The 26,490-nt window shown below is 41.6% G+C and overlaps 3 protein-coding genes across 3 annotated transcripts in view; 1 reads left to right on the top strand and 2 right to left on the bottom strand.

Annotated features, from left to right (window-relative positions):
* Positions 1-26,490, top strand: part of F8 (coagulation factor VIII) — a 159,184-nt gene that overhangs the window by 116,734 nt on the left and 15,960 nt on the right. The window contains exon 22 of the mRNA XM_081124883.1: positions 2,141-2,296. Coding sequence (XP_080981009.1) covers positions 2,141-2,296 — 156 coding nt within the window. The remainder of the gene's footprint in view (positions 1-2,140; positions 2,297-26,490) is intronic.
* F8A1 (coagulation factor VIII associated 1) lies at positions 7,649-11,104 on the bottom strand. Its single transcript, XM_081124884.1, has one exon. The coding sequence runs from the start codon at positions 10,644-10,646 to the stop codon at positions 9,498-9,500; it is 1,149 nt and encodes a 382-aa protein (XP_080981010.1). The 5' UTR covers positions 10,647-11,104; the 3' UTR covers positions 7,649-9,497.
* H2AB1 (H2A.B variant histone 1) lies at positions 11,342-12,757 on the bottom strand. The gene has a single exon (XM_081125350.1). The coding sequence runs from the start codon at positions 11,944-11,946 to the stop codon at positions 11,569-11,571; it is 378 nt and encodes a 125-aa protein (XP_080981476.1). The 5' UTR covers positions 11,947-12,757; the 3' UTR covers positions 11,342-11,568.

The following is a 26,490-nucleotide window of genomic DNA, read 5'->3' as shown; positions in this document are numbered from 1 at the left end:
ATCAGGGAGATCACTTCATAAATTATATAAATGTCTAACCACTATGCTTTACACCTGAAACTAATATAAAATAATATTGAATGTCAACTGTAATTGAAAAATTTAAAAAACTAAAAACAAACAAACAAACAAAAAGGTTTCAGAGACCCAGCAAGCAGGAAGTTGGAGTTGAGGGGGCGCTAACAGGGAGGTGAGTCGGGGTAGGCATCTGTTCTAGCGAGGCCTGACAAGTGCACAACAGCCAGGCCACAAAGCCCGGGAACACTGGGCTGGCTTGAGGGGCATCTAGTGACTGAGACCAAGCAATCAGCAGCAGGCAGTCGGCAAGCTCCATGGAGATGTCCAACTGCAATGTTTGTATTTGTATGCTAGGGGACTTATTACCATCTTGCTTAGTTCCTCGCAGAGATGTGTCTTGCTGTCACACTCAAATACTTGGCTGAATACATAGGTTAAAAAAAAATTTGAATCTATAATTGCCAAATTGCTCCGATACTCCAATTGTAATGCAGAAGAGGCACAACAAGATGAAGTACATAAGACTGACAATTTGCCAAGAATTCATCAGTTACAGAATGTAAGTGGAAAAGGGGACTGGCAAAGTTTTATTAAAACTATTAGAAGGTACAATAGTCAGTGGTCCAAAAAAGACCTCTCATGTGCTACATGAAGAAAAGTCAAGCCAATTCAAAAGCCATGATTTTTGTACCTGATACTTTCAGTTGTTTCTGCCACAAGACCAAGAGGAAAAATAAAGTGTCTTCAGTTGGAAATACCATCTAATTTGGGAAAAGACAGCGCTGTAGCTTCTGAAGAATTTACTACTCTCTGTCCTGTTACCCTGCTTCATTTTTCTCCTGCACTTATCACTACTTGGTGCTGTAAACAAAAACATATATATGATAGTCTGTTTCTCCAACTAAAATGTTCAATGAGGGCAGGACTTTTTTCCTTGTTCACTACTGTATTCCTGGTACCTGGAACAGTGCTTGGCATTTAACAAGTACAAAAAATATATTTTTTGAATGGATGGATGGATGGATGGATGGATGGATGGATGGATGGAACTTACAGTCAACTAAAAGAGACAATCATTAAGCAAAAGAGTCATGATCAGTCCAATCTGAGTGTGCCAGGCGTCTGTGAGAAGTTAAGTTTGACTTGCTTGTTAGGACAGTAACTGATGCCAGAATTCCTGTGGTTGATACTCCCTTTTAATGCTTGCATGGTCTATACCTCTTCTTTAAAAACCAACCATTCCCTACCACTCGGCCATTTTTCACTCATTCATTCCAAAATGAATTTTGCTAATTTGCTAATAATCAGTATTATACCAGATGCCATGTTAGGTGCTGGGAATAGAGAGAATATAAAAGCTAACATTTATTGTTTAGTATGTGTCAGGCACTAAACTCAGCACATTACATGTATTAACTCTTTAATCCTTCTGGTAACCCTTTGAGATACACACCATTATTATATCCACTTTTACAGATAAAAAAGTTGAGGCACAGTAAGGTTAGGTGACTCAAACAGGTTCACTGCCTTAAGAATTTCAGCCTAACAAGACTGAAAGGTAGATAAGCAAAGAAACCTTTATAATATGGTACAATAATTTGTTATAATGAAGTTATTATACAAAATGGAGTGGAAGCATAGAAGCAGCAGCACTAAATTTGTCTGGGGAAGATAGGAAAGGCTAACCAGAAATAGTTTCTGAACTAACACTTGAAGGAGGAGTAGCAGTTTAGCACTGATAGAAATGTTAGGATGGGGGCCGGTCTGAAAAGAGGGGAAGAAATTGGCTTTGGCTAGGCTGAGGTATGGGCAAAGCACTAGGTTATGCGGGTTCATATATGCAGTACAAAGGATGTGAGTAGAGGAAATGGGGGCTCAATTATTTCAAAGTGTTCCAGTTTTACATGAAGTAGGCTGGAAACTCAATAAGCACCTTTTCCTACTCATTCCTGTCATATGCCCCACAGCTTCACACGCAACAATTTAACATTGGTTTCTGCTTCACCTGCACATCCAAGGTAATACTGGGCATATCTGTATCAATGTAGATTATGCTTAAGCCAATAATTAATTTCAAAAGGTGGTACATACATTTAAAATAAAGTGGTGTTTTAATTGACAGGTGGATCTATTGGCACCAATGATTATTCACAGCATCATGACCCAGGGTGCCCGTCAGAAGTTCTCCAGCCTCTACATCTCTCAGTTTATCATCATGTATAGTCTTGATGGGAAGAACTGGAAGAGTTATCAAGGGAATTCCACTGGGACCTTAATGGTATGTAATTAGTCCTTTCCAAAGAATGCATTAATCTTTTAAAGAGCTTTTGACATATTTCAGATATAGGACAAACACTCCTAGCATCTACAAACTTAACTCCAAAATAGAGTTTTCCATGTATGTGTAATAGGAGTGATTATGGATATATGGACAAAAAAGTTGGTAGTATCAAGGATTTCCTATATAATAGAAATGAAGAGATGCTCTATTGACAGAAATAAGTGATTCAGGACTGGATGGATTGATATAATTGTGAGTTTGCTTATAGATATTCTAAGTTTGAGGTGATAGTAGGGCAATCAGGTTAAATGTCCAACAGGCAGTAGATGAAAGGGGGCAAAACCATGAATGGAGGTAAAGATTTGCGTCTTCTACACAAAGGGATGGGTGAACCTGGGAAATAGTGAATTCTCTATGGGCCAGCTCAAGACCCTTAATTAAACAGGCTTAAAACCTTAGCAGCAGCATCTACTCTTCCCTCATTTTTACGCCCTCTAATAAATAGATCCACAAATCCAGTCAATTCTTTCTTTGTAATGCCTCTCACACCTCTTCCGTTTCATTTATACTACTGTTACTGTAGCCCGGGGCCCCCACCACCTCACAATTGACCTACTATGTTACATTCCTACTAGTCTTTTCCTCTAGTCTCTTCTCTAATAAAGCTGCACATCATTTTAGGGATAATCATCTTACGATTCCCCTACCTAAAACCTTTCAATGTCTCCCTCTTGTCTTCAGAATAAATTTCAAAGTCTTCAAATGGCTCGGTGCAAGGTAACTTCTGTTTGCCCGTTTAGATCCATTTTCCTGCTTCCCCACCTTGCTCCCTGTTCTGTGAGCCTTACCTGTGTGATTACCTTAACAGGCTCCCTTATTCTCTGGCTTTTTATTGGGTTTCATTGGAAAGAAATCAGAGGAAGTGAGGAAAGTAAGATCAGGATGCTTATTCTCCTGGCTTCCTCCTTTTAAAGGATTTGGCTGTATGTCTACACTAAAGGCCACTGCTCCCCTCAAAGTGTTTTTCTCTACCTGTTCCTGTTATTATTGCTCAGTACCAAACCACCTCAAAACTTAGTGTCGGAAAAGCAACCATTTTGTTTTGTTCATGGATTCTGTGGGTCAGGACTTTGAACACAGCACAGAGGGATGGCCTGTCTCTGTTCCACAATATCTGGGGCCTCAGCTGGGAAGACTGGACAGCTGGGGACTGGGGTCATCTAAAAGTATCTTCACATGCATGTCTGGTGGTTAGTGCTAATAACCTAACTAGGACAGCATCTGAGGCTGTTGACTGAAGTAACTTTACATGGACTCTCCATGAGGCCTGGGCTTCTCACAGCATGACAATCTCCAGGTAGTTAGGCTTCTTATGTGACATCTTAGGGACTCTAAAGTGTGAGTGTTTCAGCTAACAAGGTGGAAACTACGTCACCTTTTCTGATCTACTCTTCTAATTCACATAGCATCACTGCCAGAACATTCTGTTGGTTACAAGCAAGTCATACATTCACCCAGATTTAAGGGCATGGAACATAGGCCCCACTTCTCAATAGGAGGAATGTAAAGAATCTGTTGTCATTTTTGTGAACCACTACAAGAATCTACCTAATTCTCTCCTTTAGGATTCTGCTCCCTCTCTCATCTCTCCAGGCCTAGAAATGGTAATACCCTGCCCCCACCTTCCTATCTAGTACCTTTATTAAATTTTTCTCAAATTACCTTGAGTGTTACCTATTTCTTGTTGGAACCCTGTCTCATACAGTAATTGGTGCCAGATGTAGCCCCAGGAAACAGACCCTCAAAATGGAACTCTAGGATCATGTTGCTAGTATATTCAAGGAACATAGATATAATTTCCTTGCTTGGGGAGAAGGTTGAATGTTGAGTAATCTATGACATGTGGTGGCATCACAATTTCTCATATTATCACCAGTGATACTATGGGATGAATTACAGATGGTGAGAAAGACGTTGGGAGATTAAATTGACAGTGGCATTTAGTTGTGGCAACAACTGTAGTGCCACCTAGTTGTATAATGACTTGTATTTTTATTTATTTTTATTTATTTATTTTGTAATATATCTTTATTGATTTCAGAGAGAGGAAGGGAGAGGGAGAGAGAGTTGAAACATCGCTGATTAGAGAGTCGTCATTGATCGGCTGCCTCCTGCACGCCCCCAACTGGGGATCAAGCCTGCAACCCGGGCCTATGCCCTGACTGGGAATCGAACCACGATCTCCTGGATCCTAAGTTGATGCTTGACCGCTGAGCCATGCCCGGCTGGGTGACCTGTCTCCTTTTTATGGCCCTTCTTTTTACAACATACATAGTGGAAAAAGAAAGTAAATGTTATGAATATATATAAAGAACATACGTGGATAATCAAGACACATCCTTGGAGCTCTGGAGGAGTCTTCCATATCCTGTGGCAGGTACTTGGACTTAAGACGAAGTCTAGGGGCTGGGCATATGAATTGTAGAGTTGCAGAGACAATTAAATGCTCAACCCCATGAGTTCTATTATGCTAGGGCAAGTGCACTGCTGGAAAAGAGGAGAACGCAGACCTGGGATGGATACATTTAAGTAGGCATGTATGAGGCTGAGAATTGCAAACCTCCAAATTCCCCTGAGCCTCCTTTGCCTAAGAAGGCAACATTTTCCAGTCTCTGAGGCAGTCATCCTTTCTCTGCATGAAAGTCTTTTAGTGACTACACCTGAAATAGTTAACTAGGGCCCTTGTTTGGCCACTACAAAACCCAAATGAATCATGGAAAAATGACAGATCATCACAAATTTGATCACGTGGTGACAAAAATTGCAATTCCAGATGTGGTATCTCCTCTAGAACAAATTAACACAGAACCAGGCACCTGATAGGGAACTATTGATCTGGAAAATGCTTTTTTTGTTATTTCCATTGATAAGCAAAATCAGAATATATTTGCATTTATGAAGTAGGAACTTTACTGTTCATGCCTCAGGGTGATGCCAGCTTTGTTCTTTGTCATAATATAAACCCAAGGGACTCCAAACATCTCGCAAAACACCATACCAGTCCATTACATTGATGACATGCTGACAGAACCTGGTAAACAGAAAATAGCAATCACCCTAAGTGTTTTTATAAGTAATATGTTAATATACATACACACAGACACACAGTCACTCATATAGATCATATATATATATATATATATATATATATATATATATATATATATATATATATAACAAATAAGCCTATTTTCCTAACTTTAATGGGAATGGATCCCATATTTCACTGTTTAATATAATAGTCACTGTTAGTTTCAAATGCATACCTTTTGTCATGTTTTTAAAGTTTCCTTCTGCCTGGCCGGGCATGGCTCAGCGGTTGAGCGTCGACCTAGGATCCAGGCGATAGGGGTTCGATTCCTGGTCAGGGCACATGCCCAGTTGCGGGCTCGATCAATGACTCTCTCATCATTGATGTTTCCATCTCTCTCCCTCTCCTTTCCTCTCTCGGAAATCAATAAAGATTTTTTTTTTTTAAATAATAATAAAAGTTTCCTTCTATTCTTGCTTTACTTGGAATGGCTGCAGAATTTCATCAAATGCTTTTTGAGCATCTTTGATATGGTCACATTTCTTCTTTCCTACTGTGAAATTATACTTACATTCAATGGTGTGCTCGCAAATGTTTAACAACTGGCTCTAAGGCAAAATGCCGGGGGGGAGGGGGTGGTCTGTTGGGGGAAAGGCCTTATTTGGAGCATTTGCTGATTTCTATGATGTAAATAATCCCATCATACCAGGTTCCAAGCTGCTGGTGTAATATCACTGAATGCAGAATTTGGAACACATGAGCACAATTGGCTCTCACAAGCTAGCACTAGCGAGCTCCAGCACAGCACTGTACTGCATTCCTGGGAAAACTGCCCTCCATCGTAGTGTATTAATCATTGAAAACTTATCTGGATCCAATTTGCTAGCATCCTATTTAGAACTTTTCTATCTATACTAATCAATAAAATTGGTTTACCTTTTTAGGGGGCTCTATCAGATTTTGGCATGAGAGTTATACTAAACTTGAAAATAAAGTGGAAAAGCTTCCATTTTTTTTCCATTAAACTATTGCTCTAAAATAGTTTAATTAATGTAGTAATCATGTGCTTAATAAAAGTTAGATGGAAAAGCCACTTGAGCCTTGTGCCCTGTTTAGTGGTAGATACTTTACTGGCATTCTCATTTTGTTACCTGTAATTAATTGCTGTAAATGTGTGCATTAGAGTTCTATCTCCCTTCCCACACTATGTATCTATATCTACATACACACATTTATCTCTTTTCCCCTTTTATCAGTTAGCGAGAGTTTGTCTATTCTTTTGGATATTCAAAGAATCAACCCTTGGTCTTAAAATCGAACATAGGTTTTTAAGGTGTTTTGTAATTCATTAATTTCTGTTCAAAGTTTTAAAATTGTCTTTCATTTTCTTTTAGTTTATTTTTTGTTTCCTAGAATCTGCAGTTGAATTTGTTCAATGGTAATGATAGTTAACTACTCTCATAAGGATCATTTCTTTAAGTTATTAACTACAGTTGATCCTTAAACAACTCGGGGGTTTGGGGACCCATGGCACATGCAGTTGAAAATCTGCTTATAATTTAAGGTAGCCCTCCACTAATGTGTATTCCCAATTGCCAGTTGACCTTTGAACAATGTGGGTTTGAATTGCATGGGTGAATTGAAAATATCCAAGTATAAGTGGACCAGCGCAGTTCAAGGGTCAACTGTACTATGTTCTAAGTTCTGGCAAAGGGGTGCACAAACTAGAACCCATGGATTTGGACTACAACCTGCCTTTGTATGGGCTGTGAGTTAAGAATGGTTTTTACATATTTAAAGTTCCAAAAACAAAGAACACTATGCTACAGAGACCATTTGTGGCCTGAAAATATTAAAGTATTTTTTATCTGGTCCTTTACAGAAAAAGTTTGAAGACTGGTGGTCTAGTCTAATGGCAGTAGAGATATCTAGACAATTAACATCAATCAGAACCCTTCCATCCCAGAACTTGTCTAATTTATAAATTTCAGTCTTAGTAATCTTTCTCCAGTGTGGTGCTTCTCAAATATTTTTATATCTTTATACCATTCACATACAAAATATTTTTCATAAGCAATACTTCTCATCATAGAAGTCCCTCATAATGAGGGGGAAGGGGAACCCCCAACACCCTTTAAAGATCAATGATTCACACCATTTTCAAGTTTATAATATTTTGAATGTTAATTTTGAATTGTCAATCAATGATGCAGATCTTTCCCTCTGGTTTTCAAGTTAAAAAGACTGACCATGTCCTTTAAAATATTTATTGGTCATGTTAGAAATCAGTGTTAATTTTTATATTAAGTTGATATGTAGCAAGAGAACTCTGTCAAAATCGCTGAAATCTGACTTTGGCCTAGCTATCAGTACTATGAAATTTCTGAGGGACATACATAAATGAGCCAATGACAATAGAAAACAACCTTTAGTGTTTCCTTGTATGCCCAAAACTTACCTCTCTGGTGACCCTTCCCCCCACCTCCTCAATGCAAGGAGTTTAGATCAGAGGCCTAAGGAAGATTTTTCTTAAGCCCAAATCCAAACACTGTCACCAGTCACATTACATAACTCAAGAATTCCTGTCATAAGACAGTAAGGCAGCCAGCCAGGCCTGCAGCCCAGGTTGAGAGGAGTAAAAAGCAAAAGCACAAAGGAGCACACACCCTTCCCATTTTTGCAATAAATTGGACTAAACTTTTGGGGCACCAAAAGACCCTTCCCGACAGCCAAGTGCGAGCACAGGAATGGTGGCTCAGTCTGTCTCAAATAGGTATATCCTGTGGCTCCTTACCTATCACTTCCACACTATTGAAAGAGCAGAAAAGAATACCTCAAAAGTCCCACCCATTTTGAGGCACTTAACTCATAATGCAACAAACCTCCACAACTGTCCCCCCAAAAAGTACAAAACAAAAATCTACCCCCAAACTGTGTCCTTAAATCTCACCCCAAAAGATTAGGGCTATATACAACTTCAGCCTACAAGATGAGAACAAGATTATACTCTGGAGTTCTTGTTATCACTGTCAAAACTGTTAAGATAATTGAATTTTTTTTAAAAATGGCTAAGTGGGTTTACATGTAACATTTGGACCAAAAAGCCTTGGAAATTCAGTGTTTTAAAATGGAACGCCATCGTGGTTTTGGGGAATGGCACTGGCTTGCATATATATGATCACATAACACAGAAGAACCATGCTGATTTTACATATTTAAGTTACAGAAAGATCACTACTACAAATAAAAATGGTCATATGTATTACTGATATCTCTCAGAACAGAACCATAAATGTGAATTCAATGCACATCTGACACATTTGGGTTGGACCCCACTCCCCTTCAATCCACCCCCAGACCTTGCACTGAACACATTTGTATTGCAGCTATGAGTAATGACCACTTCATAAATACTCTCTGTAGATTCATTTTCTGGCATAGCCCACACACTAGACACACTGTTAACTTCAAGTGAAGGAATACACCTTGGAACTAAAAAGGTACTCTGCTTTCTGTCTCCTGAGAGGTAGATAAGTTATACCCATTTTATAGATGAACTAAATCTAAGCCACAAGTGAGGAGTATTGGAATGGCTTTATCATGGATTTAAGGCTGTAGCAATGATTGTACTAATTGAATGATTCCCAAGAATAAGTATGAGGCAGATAAAACAAAGGTGAAGTTGGGTGATCACATAGCCAGATATAGAAATACGCAAAGAAATTAGTCATGATTAAAAAAATCAGGTAGCTTAAGTATTTAGACAGTTGGTGTGAAATAAAATCCTGACAGTGAAATGCAGGGGGGGGGGGGGGGCAACTTGGGTGGAAGAGAAAAAGGATAAAAGGGGTTTCATTTTTATGTTGCAGTTTTGGGGAAGAGCCATGTGCTCTACTCTGATGGTATACTGTTTATTTCTCTGCTAGTATGGAAATACGTCTTTGGGATACGGGTAACTTTCAGTCAACTAAATTCCTGTGGTGGCAAGAGGAATAAGCTAACAAAGGTAGAACTGCTGTGATCAATATATTTTATTTCCTCCCAAATGGAAAGGCAGATTCGTAAAATCTGGTAACAGGCAAAAAGTCACTTGGTTAATGTGAGTCATCAGATCCCCTGTCCTGAGGGGGAGATGGTTTCTTGCAGAACGAGGTGAAGGAGGTGGTTCTGCTCAGCACTCAGCAGTGGCCACATCTCCACCTGCAGCGATTTGATGGCTTCCGTGTCCTTTTCATGGGCAGCCATGACCAAGGACTGGAGAAGCAGGAAGAGCTCTTCGGGAAGCTGGCCGCTGGTCTCCTGCCCGTGGCTGTCAAAAGCCTCCCAGGAGTACTTCTCCAAAGTGTGAGCATGCTCCGGGAGGAGCTTGGCGGGCGGTGGTTGCAGGAGCAGCAGCAGCAGCACACGGGACACTTCACAGCGGACCAGGACATCCGAGAAGGCGCCCAGTACTGCAGGAGCGGGTGCGGCCGCAGAGCTGGCATTCGGAGGAAGCAGCGAGGACTGCAGGGTGGGTGCCGCGCCGGATCCATGCTGGAGACCTAGCGGCTGCGACTGTACCTGCGACTGTGGCTGCAGCGGGAGAGGCGGCGGCTGGGGCTGCACCGGGTGGCTGCCGTGCTCCTGCGCCAGGCGCTGCATGCGCGTGAAGACCGCCAAGGCGCCATTGTAGTCGCGCGCCAGCAGCTGGCAGGAGGCGGCATCGCCGAGCGCCTGCAGCGCGGCCAGGGGCAGCTGTGCTAGCTGCAGCTGGGCGGCGCGCTGGAAGTGGCCGGCGGCGGCGGCCGGCTGACCCAGGTCGCGCAGGGCGGCGGCCAGCTCGAGGCAGAGGGCGGCGGCGGCGGCCGGCTGGCCCAACTCAAGGTGCAGGCGCACAGCGGCACCCAGGGCGCTGGCAGCAGCCTGCAGCGGCTCCCCGTAGGCGGCGGGGCAGACGAGTCGCTGGCGCGCGTCGAGCTCCTGCCGCAGGAAGAGGCGGGCGGCCTCGGTGAGCGCCAGAGCTTCCCCCGGCCCGTGGAAGAGCGCCTGATGGCAGCGCGCAACCGCCAGCTGGCACCAGGCCGCGTATGGCAGGCACTCCTGAGCGCGCAGCTCGCGGCCCAGCTGACCGAACTGCTCGCCGGCCTCCGCCACGTTCGGCTTCCGCAGGAACCGCTTCTTCAGCTTGTTCGACACCTGACGGTACCTGGCCAGAAAGTCCCCAGTCTCGGGCCCCGGGCCCGCGCCGCCACCCAGGCCGCTGGAGGACGCCGCCATGTTACAAGCGCGAGCGCTTCCGGTCGCGCCTACGCACCCGGGTGGACGTGCGGGTGCAGGCGGCCGGCCGCAGCGTGTCTTGCGTCTTGCGTCCGGCTCAACCCCGCGGCTCGCGGCGCGGCCCCCACCTAAGTTCCGCGCCTCCTCGTTGCCCTGGTGATACGCAAAATATCCGCGTCCTGGGGCGGGGCCTGGACTGCTGCAAAGACCGTAAACAAATCCCGGATCCTCCGGCGGGGCGGGGCCAGGCGCCCTCTGCGGCTAGGTGACAGCTTGTTTACCCAGGTTGCTATGCCTCCAAGCATTTCTCAGGGAACAGGACCAAAACTAAACTTGTGATCCCTCTTGACCCTAGTTTCGATGTTGCATCTTTCTTGCTCCCCCATCACACCTCAGTGTTCCCGTCAAATCCACTGCCCCATTTGGAGTCCATGCCAACCGCTCTGTCCACGCCTCCATTCTGCACCCGGGTTGGCATTGCACGGTCACCCTATCACGATGCCTTAGTCATGGTCTTGCACTCCACCCCAATGAACACCATCCTCCTGGGGTCTTTGCGGGCCTCTGACTTGCTCAGAGGCAATGGGGGAGCCTTCCATACCCCAGCCTCAACCCCACCGCAGCCAGCCTGTCCCATCCTGGACCGCCCCCTGCACTGTCACCGGGAGAGGCTGCTCCTCTCTTGCCATCTCCGACTCAACCCCCGCCCCCGGGAAGACACCACCATCAGCCCCATCCCTCCAACGAGTTCTGTCCCACAAACACCTCCCACACAGTGACTGAAGCAGGCACATGGGTTTCTTTCAACACTTTATTTTCAAAGACTTTGCCCAAGGCACCAGACAGGCTCACGCTGCCTGGGCTGTGAGGGGGCCTGGCGTCCTAGGGTCGAGGCCCGGGGAACCCATGCCATGTTGGGCAGCTACTGCCAGCCCGGGGCCACTTGGGATATGGTGGTATTCCCAAAGAAGCCGCTGAGCAGTGCGTTGTTGTGGATCGCCATGTCCAGGAGCTCCGGAGTGATGCGCCTGCGGCCGATTTTCTGGGCCTCGTTGCCCGCCAGCTCCAGGACGGTGGTGGTCAGGTACTCGATGATGGCCGCCAGGTACACGGGTGCGCGTGAGCTGAAGCGCTGGGCATAGTGGCCTTCCCGCAGGAGGCGCTCCAGGTGGCTCACAGAAAAGGACAAGTCTGCTCTGGTAGACGGGCTGCGGCTGCGGTTGCGGTTGCTGTTGCTTGTGCGGCTGTGGTTCCGCCTCTGGTGATCGGAGGGCCCTTCACGGCTCCTTTGCCCAGACATGCTGGGCGTTAGGTGCACTTTCTCCAACCGGCCTAGCTCTGCGGTGCGGTCAGGTGCGGTCAGGTGCGGTCAGGTGCGGTCAGTTGCGATTCGCCAGTTGGTCTCAACCGCTCAAGATAGCCAGTACAGAGGCTCCCGCTCAGTGTTCTAGACCACGGACCGGCCCCTCATTGGTCGAGGCACAGGCTCTGTGACCTACAAGTTCGGTGAGGTCACTGCTTTCCCATTGGCCCCGGCGGGCCTGGGCCTGCAAAGAAGGGGCGCTGGTGGCACCCTGCTCACCCTTGCTCACTGGACCCTCTCTTTGAGGGAGCTCCTACTTTCTACTAGACTGGAACGCTGTATAGAAAAAACAGCAACCATGTATGATCCAGTGGCACCAGGTATACACTCGTGGTGTTGGACGGCCATCACAACTATCTGCTTCCAAAATGGTGGAACTACCCCCAAAATGAAACCCCTGTACCCTTCAGGCAGTCACTCCCTACTGTCCTCCTCCTATCCCCCACCCCCAACATCCCCTCTCCTCTTCCGATAGACCCCTGGCAACCATGAACCTGTTTCCTGTCCATAGAGGTTTGTCTATTCTGTAAACTTCCTAGAGAATGAATCATACAATAAATAGTTGGCCTTTTGTGTCCGGCTATTTTCACTAAGTATAATGTTCTCATTATGATTCATCCACTTAGTAGCATAATCAGCACTTCATTCCTTTTCATGGCTGAATAATATTCCGTTGTATGGCTAGACCACTTGTTGTGTATCTGTTCATCACTTGATGGATGTTTGGGTCATTTCCACTTTTCAGCTATTGTGAGTGGTGCTGCAATAAACATTCTTGTTCAGGGTTCCATTTGAACACTTGTTTTCAGTTCTTTGGACTGTTTACCCATGAATAGAATTATGGGTTTATTTGGGGATTCTTAATTTTATTCCATTGATCTATGCATCTGTCCTTATACTGGCACTACATAGTTTTGATAACTGCAACTTTATACTGTTTCGAAATAGAGAAATGTGAGTACTCAAACTTTTTTCCTTTTTCAAGATTATTTTGACTATTCAAAGTCTCTTGAAATTCCATTTGAATTTAGGATTGGCTTTTACATTTCTGCAAAACAAATCATTGGGGTTGTGATTGCAATTGCATTGAATCTGTCGATAACTTTGGGTAGAATTACAATCTTAGCAATGTTAAGACTTCCAATTCATGAGTGCTGATATATTTCCATTTTTTTAGGTCATCTCTAATTTGTTTCAGCAATTCTTTATAGTTTTCAGTGCACAAGTCATGCACCTCCTTGGCTAAATTTATTCCTGCATATTTTATTTCTTTCGGTGCTATTTTAAATAGAATTGTTAATTTTATTTTGGATTTTTCATTGCTAGTTTATTGAAATACAACTGATTTTTGTATGTGGATCTTGTATTCTGCAACTTTATTGAATCCATTTATTAACTTTAATATTCTTTTGTAGATTCTATAGGGATGTCTAATACATAAAATGTCATCTGAAAATAGAGATAGTTTTACTTCTTCCTTTCCAATTTGGATGCCTTTTATTTTTCTACCTCATCATTCTGGCTAGGACTTCTATTACAACCTTGAATAGAAGCAGTGAAGGCAAGCATTGTTGTCTTGTTCTGTTAGGGGAAAAGTTTTCATCTTCCATCATTGAGTATGACATTAGCTTTAGGTATTTTTTTAAATGCCCTTTATTATGTTGAGGAAATTTATGTTGTTGGATTTCATTGAATGCTTTTTCTGCATCAGATGATTCTGGGGTGTTTTTTTTGTTGTTGTTCACTAATGTGGTGTTGATTAATCAATTTTCTTATGTTGAACCATCATTGCATTCCTGTGATAATTCCCACCTGGACATGGAATATAATGTTTATAATATACTCCTGGATTCAGTTTGCTAAAATTTTTATGAGGATTTTTGCACCCATACTGATAAAGAATATTGGTCTGTAATTTTTTCTTGTGGTATGTATGTCTGGATTTAATATCAAGGTAATGCTGGCCTTGTAGGATAAGTTGGGAAGTTTTCCTTCCTTTTCTATCTTTTGGAAGAGTTTGCAAAGGATTGGAATTAACCTTTGCTTAAACATTTTGTAGAGGAGAGATCCAAGATGGTGGCAGAGTAGGGGGAAGGTACACTCACTTCCTCCCAGGACCAAACTGGAATTAAAACTAGAATATAGAACAATCAACCTAAATAACCAACTGAAGACTAACTGAACAGAAGTCTTTTAACCAAGGATTTACAGAAGCCACATCATGACTGGTAGAAGTGCAGAGACTCGAAAAGAGCTGACCTTGCTCCCATGGGGCAGAGCTGAGAATCTGGAGGGGTATCTCAGCTGCAAATTTTCTCCCTGAGTAGTGAGCTGTCTCAACCCCACACCAGGCTCCTCAGGCCACAGCACCAGAGCCAGGAAAAGAGCCCATGTACCATCTGGCTGTAAAAATCAGTGGGAATTCTGACTGCCTAGAAATTATGGGAATCTGCTAGAGACACAGGCACCCTCTTAAAGGGCCAATGCACAAAATCACATTCACAGCCACACACCCTGGGCTTTCTTCCTAGAGTCACGTGGAGAGAGACTGGGGTTTGTGGCTCTAGGGAGAGAGCTGAAGGGATAGCTACCAGGATCCCTGTGCTGAGTCCCTCTCCTATACCATAGATGCCATCTTTCTTGGATGGAGTACTCTCGTCTTTGCAGCATCAGCCTGGGAGAATGCAATAGCCTCACCCTCTGGAATCACTGTCACCTTACCCTGCACAATTCATACCAGGATGAGGAATCAACTGCCTGGGCAAGGGTGTAGAGGTCCGGGAAGACTCAGGGAGTGTCAGTGACTGACTTTGGTGGCTCTAGGGCAAGGGCCACTCCTCCTGCCTTCCTCCAAGCCTGACTGATGCTCCCCCTTATGGGAGATCCACTGGCCCCACCTTCCCAACTCCCAGCAGCTCCACCCTGCTGAGCTTGAGCTCTTGGCAGAATCTAGGACACACTGAGTTGTGTGGCTCTAGAACAGGGACCATTTTCCCCTCACGCACCCAATTGGTGCAGAGCCCTCCCTTCACAGGACCAAATTTTGGTCTGTTTGGGCCTGATGAATTCTGCTAGCCTCACCCTGACAATTTTGTGAAACCCTGCCTTTCCACAAAGGTCTATGGGCACCCAGAGGATGGCAGCTAAACTTATTATACCCTGGGCCATTTGCTGAGGGGCCACAGACCTGGCACTGACATCAAGATTGAACTTGTATCGGTCTAGTGAACACCACTTGCCCCTACCTGGTGACTCACTGAGACCCTTTCTCATGCGGCTCAAGTAATGTTAGAGGTGCTTTCAGTGACTGAGCCAAACAGGCAGCAAGGAGGTAAAGGCAGGCAGAGGTGAATCTCAGATGCCTTGGAACTTCTGCTGACCAGCCCCCAAACTAGGTGCTGGTGGAAGTTGGCCTTGGTCCACAGCTTGGTCCTTCCCACATACACTAAGGCCCAACAGAGGCAGCCACAAACTAGTTCTAAGCAGGTTGCCCAAGGCCAGTCACAGGCAGCATCTGACATTGACCTGCATCGGAGTCCCTCCCAAGAAGCCCTAGAACAAATACACCCAGTGGCAAGCTTCAGACAATATCAGAACAAGATTAAATTAGCTTCACAAGTAGCACATTCAAAGGGAGATGTGCACCGGAGTCCCTCCCAAGAAGCCCTAGAACAAATACACCCAGTGGCAAGCTTCAGACAACATCAGAACAAGATTAAATTAGCTCCACAAGTAGCACATTCAAAGGGAGATGTTAACAGGCACCAGGCCCTGCTGAAGAAAATTCCATTTTGTGTGGCTAGTACCCACACAGCAGCACATACACTGTAGTCATGGTCAATCCCCAGTCTGCCAGCCTAAGGGTTGACCCCGCGCACAGACAGGACAACAGCAATCAAGATTCAATTACAACAAGAAGGCTCACAGAGTCCACAAAAGGGATATTCCTGTAGCACCTTGCTTGGGTGATCAGGCAGGCTGTGCTATTGAGCCTCATAGGACACTAACCACATAGGATCACCATAACAAGATAGGGAAGCACAACATATCTAACTAATACACAGAAACAAATACAGAGAGGCAGCTAAAAATAGGGAGACAAAGAAACATGCCCCAAATGAAAGAACAGAAGGAATCTCCAGAAAAAGAACTAAATGAAATGGAGGCAAGCAACCTATCAAATACAGAGTTCAAAACAATGGTTATAAGAATGCTCAGTGAGGACTTAAACAAAGAAATAGTAAGCATGAAAAAGGACATAGAAACTAAAAAAAAAGAACCAGTCAGAAATGAAGAATATAATATCTGAAATGAAGAATACACTAGAACAAATAAACAGTAGGTTAGATGTAGCAGAGGATCAAATCAGTGATTTGGAAGACAAGATAGCAGAAACCACACAATAAGAGCAGCAAAAAGAAAAAAGAATTCTTTTATAATGAAAGTAATATTTATTGAACTCTCGCTACATACTGGGCAGTCCTGTTAGCAAGTTACATGTATTATTCATGTAATCTCTACAATAACTCTACAAGAAAGGGACTTTATTGAAATGAATAAAAGTACTTTTAATAATGCATGAGACAAATCATAGTGGGGTTTGAAAATCTATGTAACTAATAATGGATATAGAATTAAGTGAAAACATATTCATGGATATTTATAGCCTTATAGTCTGCCTAAGAAAGGGTAACAGTGCACAGCTGGGCATGGCTCAGCAGTTGAGTATTGACCTAGTAACCAGGAAGATTGAGGTTCGGTTCCCGGTCAGGACACATGTCCGGGTTGCGGGCTTGATCCCCAGTCAGGGGCGTGCAGGAGGCAGCCGATCAATGACTCTCATCATTGATGTTTCTATTGCTCTCTCTCTCTCCCTTCCCCTCTCTGAAATCAATAAAGTTATATTTAATAAATAAATAAATAAATAAATAAGAAAAGAAAGGGTAACAGTAATGGGTTCAACATCAAATTTATAAATTAGAATAAAAAAACAACAACACAGAATATACCTAAATCACTTAAAGTTTTAAAAAGTGACCCTAAATGAAAGAAAAGACTTTTAAAAACATAAAATTAAATCTGTTTTAAATTATTTTTTGTGGAATAATAGACATCTTGTAAAGAAAAAAAAAAAACAAAAACACCACAAAGCACAATCAACTCTTATAAATGTAAGAGGACGAAAACGACATTTACTTCAGCAATTTCATATAAGAGAAAATAAAAAACTACTATAAACTTTTGGATTTGAAAACTTATTTGAAATTATCCATTTAGACAAATTCCTAGAAAAACATTACTTTCTAAAATGGCCCAGGACATCAGTTAAACTTGAATATTTCTGGGAAGTTTATTTTCTAATAATTTTTTATTTTTCAATTTCAGTTGATATTATATTTGTTTCAGATGTACACTCCAGTGATTAGACAATACAAAACTTACTAAGTGATCATACTAATAAATCGCATACCCATTTGGCACCATACATAGTTATTCGAATATTATTGTCTATATTCCCTGGGCTGTACTTAACATCCTCATGGCTATTCTGGAACTACCAATTTGGACTTCTATTTTTTAAATTTATCTTTATTGAAAGTATTAGAGGTGTCTCATTTTTTTCCCCCATTGACCCCCTCCATCTCACTCCAACCCCCTCCCCAGGTCATCACCACATTTTTGTCTGTGTCCATGGGTTATGCATATATGCATATAACTTCTTTGATTAATTTCTTCCCACCCCCCACCTCCCATCCCTCTTCCCTCTGAGGTACAACCATCTGTTGCATGCTTCAATGTCTCTGGGTCTATTTTGTTTATCAGTTTCTTTTGTTCATTAGCTTCTTCTTAAAGAAGACCCTTCAACATTTCATGTAGTACTGGATTGGTGGTGATGAACTCCTTTAGCTTTTTCTTATCTGTGAAGCTCTTTATCTGACCTTCAGTTCTAAATGATAGCTTTGCTGGGTAGAGTAATCTTGGTTGTAGGTTCTTGATTTTCATCACTTTGAGTATTTCTTGCCACTCCCTTCTTGCCTGCAAAGTTTTTGTTGAGAAATCAGCTGACAGTCATATGGGTGCTCCCTTGTAGGTAACTAACTGCTTTTCTCTTGCTGCTTTTAAGATTTTTCTCTTTGTCTTTAACCTTTGGCATTTTAATTATGATGTGTTTCGGTGTGGGTCTCTTTGGGTTCCTCTTGTTTGGGACTCTCTGTGCTTCCTGGACTTGTAAGTCTATTTCTTTCACCAGGTAGAGGAATTTTTCTGTCATTATTTTTTCAAATAGGTTTTCAATTTCTTGCTCTCTTTCTTCTCCTTCTGTTACCCCTATAATGCGAATGTTGAGCCGTTTGAAGTTGCCCCAGAGACTCCTTACATTATCTTCATATTTCTGGATTCTTTTTTCTTTTTTCTCTTCTGATTGAGTGCTTTTTGCTTCTTCATATTCCAAATTGTTGATGTGATTCTTGGAATCCTCTACTCTACTGTTGATTCCCTGTAAATTATTCTTCCTTTCAGTTAGTATAGCCTTCCTTTCTGACTGGTTCTTTATTATGTCATTGATGATCTCACTAGTTTCCTCAAAAGCCTTACCAAGATCCTTGACATTCTCATTAAGTTCCTTGAGCATCCTTATAACCATTGTTTTGAACTCTGTATCTGTTAGCTTGCTTGGCTCCATTTATTTTAGTTCTTTTTCTGGAGATTTATCTGTTCTTTCCTTTGTGACATGTTTCTTTCCTCCACATTTTGGCTGCTTCCTGGTGTTTGTTTCTATTTATTAGGTAGAGCTGCTATGTCTCCTGGAATTTGTAGAGTGTCTTTGTGTAGTAGGTGTCCTGTAGGGCCCAGTGATTCAGCCTCCCCAGTCACCTGAGCTGGGCCTTCTAGGTGCTCCCTTTTGTGGGCTGTGTGCACTATCCTGTTGTAGTTAAACCTTGGTTGCTATTGGCATCACTTGGAGGAATTGATCCCCAGGCCAATCAGCTGTGAGGACCTGCTGCAACTATAGACAAAGAGCTTCTGTGCTGGGGACACCCCTATGTAGCAGGATTTACTTCAGTAGGGCTTTGGTGTTCATTGAGTGTGCCCCTTGAGTGTGTCACTCATGGATGTGGTAGGGTTGTAATCCAGTGTGGTCAAGTCTGACCACCAGTTGCACTGTCTCTGAGGCCTCCCAGGAGGTGCAAAGTCAGCTTCTGCCTATGCCTTGCCCAGGGCCACCCAGCATGAGCTACACAGCAATCCATAGATGGCTGCTACTTGTGCTGAGATTGGAGGTGTCCAGGAGAGGCCAAGCTATGAACCAATACAGGCTGCTGATAATGCCAGGCCTGGGTGCACTTATTGAGAGGTATATGGCATGCTGAGGCCAGCTGCTGCTCTTTAGAGATATTTTAGGAAAGGCTTACGCCTGAGGCTAGAGAAGCCACTTGCATAGAAAAGCCAGTGGAAATGGCTTGGATGAGCTTGCAAATAGGGAGGGGCGGAGGTCTCAGGAATTCACCAGGGCAGGGAGAAATGTCTGAGCCAGGTTGATGGAGATTCAGAAAAGGTGCCTACAGGCTATTTGGGGGGAGGACTCGTCAAAGGATCAGTGGCCTCTGCCTGCTCTTCTGTCTTTGAGAAAGCTGTCCCTCCAGCTCTCACTCTGATTCCAGGCAAGATGATTCCTCCCCAGATGTCCCTGGTTCCTTTCAAGCTGCTGCCCAGTGCTGGAGCTCAGAGGTGGTGAGTCTGAGTAAGTCCATGTGCTGACCCTTTAAGAGGAACTGCCTGGGACTCCCGCAGCCTCTGCATCGCTCAGCCACAATCCCTACTGGTTTTTACAGCTCAAAGTTGTGGGGACTTCTCTTCTTGGCACTTGAACTCTAGGCTGGGGGAACTGATGTGGGGCTGGGACCCCTCACTTCTCCAGGAAACTCCCACCACCAAGATATCCCTCCCAGTTTTAAACTGAACCAACTAGGTGTGGGGCCATGGCCCCATCTCTCTGATTCAGCCCCAATTCAGCACCAAGTCTCTGCCCTTCCTACTGATCTTGATGTGCTTCTTCAGTTCCCTAGTTGTGGGACTTCTGTTCACTTGGATTTCAGGAGGTTCTGAATGATGGTTGTTCTGTATTTTAGTTATAATTTTTATGTGATTGTGGGTGGCAGAGGGTACTGTGGTTACCTATGCTGCCATCTTGTCTCTCCCTGAAAAAAGAATTTTTTAAAATGAGGATAGTTTAAAGGACCTTTCAGACAGCATGAAGCATAACAACATCCACATCATAGGAGTACCAGAAGGAGAAGAGAGAGAGGGAGGGATTGAAAACCTATTTGAAGAAATAATGACTGAAAACTTTCCTAACCTAGTGAGGGAAAAAGACACACAAGTCCAGGAAGCACAGAGAGTCCCAAACAAGATGAACCCAAAGAGGCCCACACCAAGGCACATCATAATTAAAATGGCAAAGGTTAAACACAAAGAGAATTTTAAAAGAAGCAAAAGAAAGACAGTTACCTATAAGGGATATTCCATAGGACTATCAGCAGATTTCTCAATAGAAACATTTCAGGCCAGAAGGGATTGACATGAACTATTCAGTGATGAAAAGCAAGTACCTACAACCAAGTCCACTATACCCAGCAAGTCTATCATTTAAAATTGAAGGAGAGCCTGGCCGGGTATGGCTCAGCGGTTGAGCATCAACCTAGGATCCAGGAGATCAGGGTTTGATTCCCAGTCAGGGCACATGCCCGGGTTGCAGGCTACACAGCCGATCAATGACTCTCTCATCATTGATGTTTCTGTCTCTCTCTCTCTCCTCCTCCTTTCCTCTCTCTGAAATCAATAAAGATATGTTTAAAAAAACAAAAAACAAAAAAACCTGAAAGAGAAATAAAGAGCTTCCCAAAGAAGAAAAAGTTAAAGGAGTTCATTACCAGCAAACTGATATTACAAGAAATGTTAAAGGGTCTTCAAGAGGAAGGATGAGGAGGAGGAGGAGGAACATAGTTATAAAGAATAAAATGGTAATAAATATGTACCTATCAATAATCACTTGAAATATAAATGGCTTAAATGCTCCAATCAAAAGAAATAGGGTAGTTGAATGGGTAAGAAAACAAGGCCTATGTGTATGTTGTCTACAAGATACCCACCTCAGAATGAAAGACATACACAGACTAAAAGTTAAGAAATGGAAAAGATATTTTGTATAAATGGAAATTTTTTAAAAGCTGGAATAGAAATACTTATATCAGACAAAATAGTCTTTAAAACAAAAGTTGTAATAAAACACAAAGAAGGAAACTATGTAATGATAAAGGGATCAATTCAACAAGAGGTTATAGCCCTTGTAAACATTATGCATCCAACAGAGGACCACCTAAATATATAAAGCAAATCTTGACGGACATAATGAGAGATATCGACAGTAATACAATCACGGTATGGGATTTTAACACCCCACTGACATCAATGGATAGATCTTCCAGACAGAAAATCAACAAGGAAACAACGGACTTAAATGACACCCTAGATCAGATGGATTCAATTGATATATCCAAAGCATTTCACCACAAAGCAGCAGTATGTACATTCTGCTCAGGTGCACATGGAACATTTTCTAGGATAGACCACATGTTAAGACAGAAAACAAGTCTCAATAAATTTAGGAAGATTAAAATCATATGTCTGACTTTAATGGTATGAACTAGGAATCAATCACAAGAAAAAAAAACTAAAAAACACAAACACCTGAAGTCTAAATAACATATTACTAAACAATGAATGGGTTAACAATGAGGTAAAGGAAGAAATCAAAAGATACCTTGAAACAAATGAAAATGGGAACACAACAACCAAATATCTATGGGACACAGTGAAAACATTCCTAAGAGGGAAATTCATAGCATTACAGGCCTACCTGAAGAAGCAAGAAAATTTTCAAATAAACAATCTATGGAAAGGATCAAATGGGGGAAAAGGGTATATTTGTAATACTTTCAACAATAAAGATAAATTTTAAAAACAACAATCTAAACCTTACACTTAAAGGAACTAGAAAAAGAACAACAAACAAAGCCCAAAGTGAGTAGATGAAAGGAAATAATAAGTATCAGAGCAGAAATAAACACAATAGAGTCTAAAAAAAATCAATGAAGCCAATAGTTTGTTCTTTGAAAAGATAAACAAGATTGATAAACCTTTAACCAGACTCATCAAGAAAAAAAGAGAGAGGGCCTAAATAAATACAATCAGAAATGAAAGAGGAGAAGTAACAACTGACCACAGAAGTAACCACAAAGGATTATAAGAAAATATTGCAAACAACTAACTATATGCCAACAAATTGGACAATCTGAAAGAAATGGATAAATTTTTAGAAACAATCTCCCAAAATTGAATCTAGAAGAAACAGAAAATCTGAACAAACCAATTGCAACAAATAAAATTGAAATCCTAATTTTAAAACTCAACGAACAAACTCCTGGACCAGATGACTTCACAGGTGAATTTTACCAAACATTCAAAGAACTAACACCTATCCTTCTCAATCTATTCCAAAAAATTCAAGAGGAGGGAAGACTCCCAAGCTCATTTTACAAGGCCAGGATTATCCTAATTTCAAAACCAGATAAAGACACTATAAAGGAAGAAATTATAGGCCAATATCCCTGATGAACATAGATGCTAAAATCTTCAACAAAATAATAGCAAATCAAATCCAAAAATACATTAAAAAGATCATACACCACCCTAGCCAGTTTGGCTCAGTAGTTAGAGTGTTGGCCCATGGACTAAGAGTCTGGGGTTTGATTCCAGCCAAGGGCACATACCTCAGTTGCAGACTTGATCCCCAGCCCCAGTTGGGGCATGTGCAGGAGGCAAACCAATGGACATGTCTCTCTTACACTAATGTTTTTCTCTCTCTCTCCCTTCCACTATCTCTGAAAAGCAATGGAAAAAATATCCTCAGGCGAGGATTTTTTTTTAAAAAGATCATACGCCATGATAAAGTGGGATTTATCCCTGGGATGCAAGGTTGGTACAATATCCACAAATCAATTAACGTGATATACCACATTAAAAAAATGAAGGATAAAAGTCATATGATTATATCTATAGAAGCAGAAAAAGCTTTTGACAAAATCCAGTACTCATTTATGATAAAAGAAAAAAACCAAACCTCTCAGCAAAGTGGGAATAGAGGGAACATATCTCAACACAACAAAGGCCATATACAACAAACCCACAACTAGCATCACACCCAGTGGGGAAAATCTAAAAGCATTTTCCTTAAGATCAAGAACAAGACAGGAATGTCACTTTCACCACTCTTATTCAACATAGTACTGGAAGTCTTAGCCACAGCGATCAGACAATAAATAAATAAATAAATAAATAAATAAATAAATAAATAAATAAAATAGCATCAAAACTGGAAAGAAAGAAGTAAAGCTGTAATTATTTGCAAATGGCATGATACTGTATAAAGAGAGCCCTAAAGATCCCACCAAAAAACATGCTAGAACTAATGAATAAATTCCGTAAAGTAGCAGGATACAAAATAAATATCCAGAAATTGGTTTCATTTTTTTATACCCCAATAATGAACTATCAGAAAGAGAAACTAGGAAAACAATCCCATTTATAATTGCATAAAAAATAAAATACCTAGGAATAAACTTAATCAAGGAGGTAAAAGACCTGTACTCAGGAAATTATAAGACACCGAAGAAAGAAATTGAAGAAGATACAAATAAATGGAAGCATATACTGTATTCTTATACAGGAAGAATTAGCATTGTTAAAATGTCCCTACTACCCAAAGCAATCTATAAATTTAACTCAATTCCTATCAAAATACCAATGGCATATTTCACAGAACTAGAACAAGTAATCCAAAAATTAATATGGAACCACAAAAGACCCCAAATGGCCACAGCAATCTTGAGAAAGAAGAACAAAGTTGGAAGAATCACATTACCTGATATCAAACTGTACTACAAGGCCATAGTAATCAAAACAGCATGGTACTGGCATAAAAACAGGCATATAGATCAATGAAACAAAACAGAAAGCCCAGAAATAAACCCACATCTATAAGGCCAATTAATATTTGACAAAGGAGGCAAGAACATGCAATGAGGTAAGGACAGTCTATTCAATAAATGGTGCTGGGAAAATTGGACAGATACATGCAAAAGAAAAAAATGAAACTACGCCAGCATTTTACATCATATAAAAGAATAAACTCAAAAGATATTAAAGCCTTAAATGTGAGACTCAAAACCACAAAACTCCTAGAAGAACACATAGGCAGTAAAATCTTGGATATTTATCTTACTAATATTTTTTCTGATATATCTCCTTGGACAAGGGAAACAAAAGAAAAAATAAACAAATTGGACTACATCAAACTAAAAATTTTTAAACAGCAAAAGAAGCCATCAACAAAATGAAAAGACAACCCACTGAATGGGAGAACATAGTCACCAATGATACATATGATTAGGGGTTAATATCCAAAATTTATAAAGAACTCATACAACTCAACACCAAAAAAACAAACAACCCCATTTTTAAATGGGCAAAGGTCCTGAATAGACACTTCTGCAAAAAGGACACAGAGATATGAATAGATGCTCAAAAGCACTAATTTTCAGATAAATGAAAATTAAAACCACATTGAGATAGTGCCTCACACTTCTCAGAATGACTATCATTAATAAAACAAGAAACAAGTGTTGGCGAGGATGTGGAGAAAAAGGAACCATCATGCACTGTTGTTGGAAATGCAGATTGGTGCAGCCACTATGGAAAACTCTATGGAGGTTCCTCAAAAATTAAAAATGGAACTGCCTTATAACCCAGCAATTCTATTTCTGTGCATATATCCGAAGAAATACAAAACACTAATTCAAGAGAATGTATGCACCCCTATGTTCACTGCAGCATTATTTACGGTAGCTAAGCCATAAAAGCAATTCAAGTGCCCATCAATATATGAGTGGATAAAACCCCTTTGTACATATATACAGTGGAATATTGCTCAGCCATAAAAAAGAATGAAATCTTATCATTTGCAACAGCATGAATTGACTTAGAGAGTATTAAGCTAAGTGAAATAAGTCAATCCAAGAAAGACAAATACCATATGATTTCACTTATATGTGGAATCTAAAGAACAATATAAATGAGCAAACAAAACAAAAACACATTCATAGATACAGAGAACAGACTTATGGTTGCCAGAGGGGAGGTGGGTTGGGAAACAGGGTGAAAAAGGTGAAAAGATTGAGAATTACAGATTGATAGTTTAAAAATAGTCACGGGGATATAAAGTACGGCATAAGAAATGTAGTCAATAATATTGTAATAACTAGGTATGGTGCCAGGTGGGTACTGAAAATATCAGGGGGATCATTTTGTAAAGTATATGATTGTCTAACCACTATGCTGTATACCTGAAAATAATACAAAATAATATTGACATTTCTTACAATGCTGGTTTAGTGGTGACAAACTTCTGGTTAGCTCTTTGTTTCACCATCTATTTTGAAGGATAGCCTTGCTGGATATAGTCTTGGTTTCTGATCCTAGCTTTTCACGACTTGAATACTTCATGCCATTCCCTTCTGGCCTGTAGAGATTCTGATGAGAAGTCAGATGACAGCCTATGGGAGCTCTTTTGTAGGTAACAGATTGCTTTTCTCTTGCTGCCTTTAATATTCTCTCTTTGTCTTGAATTTTTGGTGTTTTAATTATGTGTCTGGGCATGGGCCTCTTTGGATTCTTCTTGCTTGGGATTCTCTGTGCCTCCTGAATTTGTGTGACTTTTTTCTTGACCAGGTTAGGGAAGTTTTTGCCATTATTTCTTCAAACAGATTCTCTATCCATTGCTTATTCTCTTCCCTGCTGGAACTTCTATGATGTGAATATTGTTATGTTTCATGTTGTCCCACAGCTCTCTTAAACTGTCCTCCTGTTTCTTAATTGTTTTCTGTGGTTTTTTCTTATCTCTGATTGAGTGGTTTTTTTCTACCTTGTTTTCTAATTCGTTGATCAGATCCTCAGCTTCCTCTAATCTGCTGTTTATTCCTTCCAATGTATTCTTTATTTCTGTTACATCATTCTTAATTTCCTTCACAGTTTTCATATCTTTTAGCATCATCCTTACAATCAGTATTCTGAAATCTATATCTGATAGATTGCTTATCTCCATTTCATTTAGCTCTTTTTCTGGAGACTTCTCTTGCTCTTTCATTTGGGGCTTATTTTTTTGTCTCCCCATTTTGGCTGCCTATTTGGGTTTGTTTCTGTGAACTAGGTAGATCTGCTAGGACTCAGTCTCTTTGGAGGGTCTCTGGTGCAGGCCTATGTTAGACGCTGTTTGTGACTGGCCTTGAGTACCCTATTTGGAGCTATCAATAATCCACGGCTTGTGCTCCCCTCTGTTGGGGCTGGGTGTGTTTGGGCAGGATCAAG

The sequence above is a fragment of the Miniopterus schreibersii genome (assembly GCF_964146895.1).
Source record: "Miniopterus schreibersii genome assembly, chromosome: X".
NCBI lineage: Eukaryota > Metazoa > Chordata > Mammalia > Chiroptera > Miniopteridae > Miniopterus > Miniopterus schreibersii.
This window is presented reverse-complemented; position numbering and strand designations above follow the sequence as displayed.